Raw genomic sequence first — 7,617 nt, forward strand, 5'->3', positions numbered from 1 at the left:
TCGGGTTAGGATTAAAGTTAAATTATTAAAAGATTATTTTATTTTTTTGTTAATTAATTAACTTTTATATTTATATTAAGTACATCAGATATGATAGTAATTTATAAAAAATGTAATACAACGTTTAAAAATAAAAAAAAGAAAAAGATTACATGCATTTAATTTGTGTCATAATACCGGTGTTAGTGATTTTTATCATTTCATATGAACACCTTGATAATGAAACTATAAATGATTGATGGTTTAAGCAAGACTTTGTAAAATTTTAAAGTCTTAAGACTGATTCGTAATATTTTATATAGATAAAGGACTAACTTGTAGTTATGTCACTCCTCTTTAAGAGTTTGTAACAAAAGGTACCGAGAAAAACGCAATTAAAAGAAAGAAAGGAGGGCGGTCTGGTCCCCGAACCTCCTCCTAAGTTCCCCGGTTAGGCGCGTACCCTGTCTACTGACGTGGCGCTCTTTGGCAGCTTGGAGGCACGTGGATCGGCTCCCACCTTGTCGGTTTGTCTCTCGTATCAGACAACCTCTTACCTTGCCTAACCTTCCGATTTGCAATCCTAATTAATATTCATTTCACATAGTTAATTGCCTGCCCCCTAGCTACAGCTGTGCTACTCCGTCATATAATAAATTTTATAATTTCGAGTTTACGATAAATTTACTAATCAGAACTTATGATAAAAAAATTTGTTTTTTCCTTTAATTTCAAGTTTGAATTTTATAATTGTTAATATAATAGTAACTGAAAGCTTCCTAATCATATAAAAACTTAAGATAAAAAGATTTGTTTTTTAATAATTTCAGGTTCGAGTTTTATAATTGTTAATATGATAGCAACCGGAAGCTTATTAATCATGTAAGAGCTTATGATAGCAACTGGAAACTTACATAGTCGTTAATTTCAGGACCCATAAGATTAGTCAAGGTGCGCGCAAGCTGACCCGAACACCCATATTAATAATAATAAAAAACTAATCAAGGTTATTTGTTTTAAGAATATAATTTCGTTTTTAGACTCTTAATTATATATTCATATATATGAAGATCCTTCTTCAACATTGGATGAGGTTGTGATTTTCTTTGAGATATAAAATCCACTGTTGATGACAGTGGCAATATCTGGTTATTTTTTTTCTTGTTATTAATCTCCACCTTTATGAGGGCAGCCCCGCCATCCACTACCGATGCATCTCTCTAGGTCTCAGCTTTCGAAAACAAGGGTTTGTGCCGTTTGTCCTTGAAATGGTGGGCAACACCTAGGAAGAAAGGAAGGGTGAAGGCATAGTCTATGCTTTTGCTGCCTCAAACTTTTGACCTGAACCCATGCTAGCTTTGACACCAAAGCTCGATCGAGTTGTTAACTATCATCATCTAAATTTGCAACTTTTTGAAGAATTCTCATCGAGTTGATCAGTCTTGTTCAGGCAGGCATGCATGCATTATGATATTTACTGCAAATTAATTAGAATCATCATAGTTTGCTACCCATTTCCTGGTTTTGATCATGCATGAGATGCTCCTTTCTACTCGAATCAGAAACCCAATCCAGCCCAGATTCTCTCTCTCCCTGTTCTTTGAAGAAATATAAAGAAAAATCTAGTTGTTCTTAGCATGTGATTTCGTGTTTTTTTTTATATATATTTCTTTCTACTGGTGTGCTTGTATTTGAAGTTGGGATAGCGGTTGGTTTTTTAAAAGAAATTACTCGAAAATATATTAAAATAATATTTTTTTTATTTTTTAAAAATTATTTTTGACATTAAAATGATCTAAAAACACAAAAATAATTATTTTGAAATAAAATAAAAAATAAAAAAATAATTTTTTTTTTCAAAAAGGTTATTGAATACAAAAATAACAGGTTTTTATCTTATTTGGATTAAAAAAATAGTTTTTATACAACAATTTTGATTGTAATTCTATTAGGTTTTGAAAATGGTGGTGTGTTTTGCAAGTTTTTGAGTTGTAATTATATAATTGCTAAGTGGTTTATTATAAATTCTATTGGGAATGAGATGGCCGGATGCAATAATTACGTAGTTAGTGATTTTATATATATATATATATATATATATATATATATATAAACAAAAATAGATTTCTTTCCAGAACAAAGGGTATGTTCAAGAACCAATCCTGAACTTTTAGGACGGCTCCTACAAGGAAAAAGATATTGTTTTATTAATTAATTGATGAATCCACAAAAGTAGATATCGTGGATAATATTTTTATTTTTATAATATTCCAGCCTCTTTTAAAAAGACACATTTTGAGGTTTTTTACTATTAAAAGAATAATGGATAAGTTATAATAATTTCCTTGAAGTGACATGATAAAAACACCAAGATATTCCCTTTTATACAAAATAAAATAAAATAAAAAAGCCCTTGTCAAGAATTAAAAAGAAACATAGTTTAAAAATTTGAAAAAAATTGAAATTTTTTTTTTCTCCAGTCCCTTTCTACATATATTCTTTCTCCAGTTTCTGCCTCTCTTTTTTTTAATTCAACTATCATTTTTATATACATAATAATCAAGGTTTTTTTTGAAGAAAAAAAGTTTCATATAATTTTTTTTTTAACATGAAAAAGGCTTTTATCAAAGTATTGGAATATATTAAAAAAACCTAGGAAATTTCATCGCATTTCAAGAAAATAATCATAGTATGAAACAAGGAATTAGAGAGTCTAGGAAGTTGTTTATATGTTAACAATATATAGGTTGTGGGTTTTTCACCATAATAATAATACTAGACATATATTACTGTGCATTCTTATATTAAAATTACCTTTCTACCATTTAGATTTAAAAAAAAATTGTGGAATTAGGGTCATTTCAATATTTTTTAATGATTTATTGGTCATTAAAAAACTATTAGATGATATATTTGTTTTTTTTAAAAAAAAAACAAAAAAATAGTTAAATTACTTATTCATCCAAGATCATAAAAATTAGAATTTTAAGCATTATCATGTTCTTTTTTTATTGGCGTGACATGTGGTGCTGAATGATAGGTGATTTGTCGCTGGCGGTCATTTTTTTCCCTTCTCTCTCTCTCTCTCTTCTAGAAAAGTATAAGTCTTTTTTTTTTTTTGTATTTCAACTTCAATCCTTGTGTTTTTAGTTTTTTCTCCTTTTCTACAAGTTTAGAGTGATTTATAAGTTTGTCCGGATAACCTAAATTGCTTTAATTTACAAGTTTAGTAGGATGTTTTTTTTTAAAAAAAAATTAAGTGAACCTTACTCTTTTTTTCTGTCATATTTTTTTTTTTATCTTATAGTTAAAAAAAATTAGTTTAAGAGAAAAGTCATATTATTAAATTTTATAAAGTCCGTGGACCTGTTCACATATTTGGTTGTTTGATTTGGTTAATGGGGTTGACGAGTTTATTTTATTTTTTATTTCATCATTAGATTTTGGATTAATTGAGAATTCAGATTCATAATTGATTTCATTTCTCTTTTTATAATGTTATCATGGTCTAAAAACAATATCCTAGTATTGGATTGGTGTTTGATTTTATAATCGTCTATTTTATTGTCATATAGTTAAATAAAAAGTAGTTTAGAAAAAAAACATATTACAATCCTAGTGAAGTCCATAACTCGATTCACAGGTTTAACGTGATAGCTTGAGTTACACGATTTACTGGTTTGACAAGTTTAACCATCGATCAAATATGCTTTTTTTGGTCATTTGATTTTTTTTTCAATTTCGTCTTTTAATATTAGATTGGTTGGCCAATATACTTATGATTTATTTTTGTTTGTTCTCTACAAGGTTATTACTGTCTAAAATGAGTGTGTATTTTTAGGTTGTTGCTTAATTTTTATAAGCATATATTTTTATTATATAATTAAGTAAAATTTTTTTATAAAAAATGCCATGAAACCCAATACAGTTCATGATTCAGGTCGTTGAGGAATTATTGTCAATCAAATCTGTTACTATCTCAATATATTTTTTAAAAATTATTATTTTAAATTTTATAAAACTTAAACAGTGTTTTTACCCGTTATTAAGGTTTTAAAATTGACTTGCTTAAACAAATTTAATAATGGTTAAAAAAATTTCTACAGTCTTAATATTTTTTTTTATATTTTTTAAAAATTAATCCAAATGTGTTTATATATATTTTGGGTGGGAATTTTTCATTTAATTTTGCGTACCTACAGAGAAAACCAGATTCTAAAGAGACATGATGATCATGCCAAGAAAAATTGACTGTATGTGTTGTGGACCTGTGTTGAGAGTGCCTGGCGCACTACCAGACATAAGGGTCCCACAGTCATCACTCCCTCCACCACCTTCCTTCCTCCCCTAGCTAGCTACAACTTACCTTCCCTTCCTTTCCCTCCTCATTCCTGGACCACTAGTAATCCTAGTATTTTTCTCCTCTCCTATACCGGAACGCATTCTCTCCCTCTCTGGTTTCTTAGTTCTAAAACATAAAAAACTTATTTAACCACGAGCACAAAGACTGTATCTTTATGATGGCAGGTGGTCTTGGTTCACTCGGCGGCGGCGGCGGCGGCTCTTCCGGGGCCTCCACAAATGACTCCACAATGTCAAAAGTGGAGGTGGTGGAGGCTGAGGCAAGTTCATATCCAGTGGAAGCTGAGCTGGAGCTGGGGCTGAGTCTTGGTAGTGGTGGTCGTGGTGGTGGTGGTGGAGGGAAGGGTAAGGCAAATGCACGGGGTGAGCGTGGCAGAATCTTGACTGCCAAGGACTTTCCTTCGGTGGTCTCCCAGCCTCAAAGGCCTAACAACAACACTTCTATTTCCTCTGCTTGCGTTGTTGGTGCTGTTTCTGGGACTAAGAGAGCTGCTGACTCTGTCTCCCATGAGGGTGGATCCCCTACTGCTGGCAGGTGGCGACCCCATTCTTTATTTTTTGTTAATATTCTTCAAATTTCTTTCATTTGCTTTGTTCGGTTACTAGAAACAGTTAGAAATTTGAATATTTTGCTACTATTTTCTTTCCTGGTGATTATATGTAGTCGTTATGTCTGCAAGTACCTTTTGTTTCCTGGCCGAAGGGGGTTCTGGATTCCTTTATTAACTAAGCATGATTAACAATTCTTCTTTTTTTTACCACCTTATCATAGAACTAGACATACATGCATAAAGTTTCAAGTCTACCTTATCTTTTCTCCGTTGCTTGCTTCTATATCTTGTTAAGCAAGTTGTTCTATAAACGGTTTGATTCTTCATTTTGCAGTATTAAAGCTTGATGTTTTGTATTATCCCTTGTTTTCCCCTGTATACGTTTGTTTGTTGATCGATGATAATTTCTTGAACATTTATTTGCCAGCGTTTCCTTAATTTATCTATGTTCAGGGACATGAAAGAAAATTTTGAAATTTGTTTCTGTTAGTATATCTTGCCTTCTTACAGGGAAGTGATTTATCTGTGCGAACTTTATCTTTTCTCATCTTGATTCATTAATTTCTCCTTTGATGGTTTGATTTTCTGATTATATCAACTTGCTTTCTGGGAGCAGTCAGGTTGTGGGGTGGCCTCCTATAAGGGCTTATCGGATGAATAGCTTGGTGAACCAAGCAAAGGCTGCAAGAGCTGAAGAAGACAAGGGAATTGGTGAGAAGGATATATCTAAGGATAATTTGAAGAAGAAAATCTGTAATGGTAACAAGACCAGTGCTCCTAGTAATGAAAAGGGGCATCTTGGATTTGTCAAGGTGAATATGGATGGGATTCCAATTGGAAGGAAGGTAGATTTGAATGCTCATGCTTGCTATGAGACATTAGCTCAAGCATTGGAGGAAATGTTTTTCAGGTCCGCCACAACTATCAATTCCATTGGTGAGTCCGCGGCCTTTCTTTCTCTATTTTAATTTCAAAATCTGACAGAATCTTGGATTTGATCTTTTATTTCCCACCACAGATTTATTTCCTTAAATTGCAATGCAAATTATATGAATATTACAGATTCCCTTCCTGATAAAGTCTTTGTGATGAACTTGGTATAATTTCCATTGCAAATGACAATCAGTACAGAATGTTACTAGTTGGATTGCTTCAAAAACAAAAGAAAACTAGTTTGGTTACTAATGTTTCAGTATATATATCTTACTGTGCTATTTTGACATATCCTTATGCTACCTTGCTGCTTGTGTATAAAATATCAGGTGGCGAGAAGCGGCAAGTAACGAAGCCCTCCAAGTTATTGGATGGATTGTCCGAGTTCCTACTCACTTATGAAGATAAAGAGGGAGACTGGATGCTTGTGGGAGATGTTCCGTGGGGGTATGCAACTTCCATTAAAAATAAAATCACATTACCAAGTAGGAGAGATGAGAGGAGCAGGTGGTGGGGTGGGTGAACAGGCAGGTGTGCATGTGTCAATGTTTCTTGGCGACCTTGTCAATTGAGACAATCAGTGAGGAGCAGAAAATAAGCTATCTGCTCGGATGGCTTACCAATCCTGCCTCACACAACATACTAAGCTTAGTGATGTGCACTATTCCTGTGTCCATAACATTATCTGTAACATATCGTTTTCACACTGATGGACCCAAATTCCATCTGCTGTATATTGTATTAGGTCTCATCAGTTCTCAGTTGTTTAACCAGGTTGACGGAGAGAATGTTGAGCTCTTGAGCAACCTCCATTACCTTTTCCTGTCTAAATAGGGAAACATTGCATAGTTCAAGCACTCAATTTCTAATTCTCATGGTTTCCTTTTCATTGTTTTTCCAGGATGTTCCTCAACTCAGTAAAAAGGCTTAGGATCATGAGGACCTCGGAGGCCAATGGACTTGGTATGCAAAATTTTCAATCAACTGTCCTGTGTCCGCTTGCTAGTTTTCTCACTTATTTTTGGTTCTCTTAACACTCAAAAACTTCTTAATTAATTGCAGCTCCAAGATTCCAGGATAGGAATGAGAAACAAAGAATAAAGCCTGTTTAGTCACTTCTGCCACAGGATTTTGAGCTCCAGCGATACGGAGACACTCACTGCTTAAAAACAAAAGACAAAAGTAGAGAAGTTGATGAATCAGAATATTTGGCTAAGATTGTTCCTTCTTTTTACTGCTTTTCCATGTTTTTGTCGAACCAGTATCTGGTTCTAGCTTGTTTTTGTAGGCGATATTCAGTTTAGCTTCTTTTCTTTTCATCTTATATGGTGCTGCTGCCATACTGGCATCGAACGCTTGACTGCTTCTCATACTGTAAATATGGGAGTACTTGATATCTAGAGTGGAGTTCTCTGCAATCTAGTGGACTCAGTTTAGTGTGTGGTTTGAAGCTTGAAATTTTTCATGGTATCAGTTGGCCCTGTCTTTAAAATATTTATACTTTAATCCATTGATTGTATGCCTGCGGCTTGGCATAATTGCTTTGATTGATTCTATCTTCTCGTCACTAAAACGCTACTCTTCAAGTTGTTCTAACCTTCTTATAATGGTGCAACTATGGTACTTAATGGTTAAACCTTCGACACCATTAAATATCGAAAACGCAATTCTGATAGTTCAGAGGCCACCATCAAAAGAAATTCCCTTCTCATGGATTTTCCAATTACGTAACAGATGATATCTCTGATTTGTCATCTTCTTTCAAGCAACGCTCCAGATATGTGATGTCTGT

The 7,617-nt window shown here is 33.2% G+C and overlaps 1 protein-coding gene across 2 annotated transcripts; it reads left to right on the plus strand.

Moving 5' to 3' along the window:
• Positions 1-4,284: 4,284 nt before the first annotated feature.
• On the plus strand, positions 4,285-7,283 carry LOC7494754 (auxin-responsive protein IAA13). 2 transcript variants are annotated; one of them, XR_002983041.2, is made up of 5 exons: positions 4,285-4,876; positions 5,509-5,828; positions 6,155-6,356; positions 6,727-6,788; positions 6,888-7,065. XR_002983041.2 is itself a non-coding variant. In XM_024605935.2 (5 exons), exons 1-5 carry the CDS (start codon positions 4,497-4,499, stop codon positions 6,935-6,937), a joined length of 930 nt encoding a protein of 309 aa, XP_024461703.2. In that variant the 5' UTR covers positions 4,304-4,496; the 3' UTR covers positions 6,938-7,283. The 2 variants fall into 2 exon arrangements, 1 of the variants encoding a protein (XP_024461703.2); XM_024605935.2 differs by having other exon boundaries at positions 4,304-4,876; positions 6,155-6,272; positions 6,888-7,283.
• Positions 7,284-7,617: the final 334 nt, after the last annotated feature.

Source organism: Populus trichocarpa, chromosome 8 (assembly GCF_000002775.5).
Source record: "Populus trichocarpa isolate Nisqually-1 chromosome 8, P.trichocarpa_v4.1, whole genome shotgun sequence".
Lineage (NCBI taxonomy): Eukaryota > Viridiplantae > Streptophyta > Magnoliopsida > Malpighiales > Salicaceae > Populus > Populus trichocarpa.

Bases quoted from the DNA above. Each gene is read 5' to 3' on its own strand.
- LOC7494754 (XM_024605935.2), top strand. From the start codon at position 4,497: ATGATGGCAGGTGGTCTTGGTTCACTCGGCGGCGGCGGCGGCGGCTCT. The intron at 5,829-6,154 runs GTGAGTCCGCGG...ATAAAATATCAG, and splicing joins CACAACTATCAATTCCATTG to GTGGCGAGAAGCGGCAAGTA. The intron at 6,789-6,887 runs GTATGCAAAATT...AATTAATTGCAG, and splicing joins CTCGGAGGCCAATGGACTTG to CTCCAAGATTCCAGGATAGG.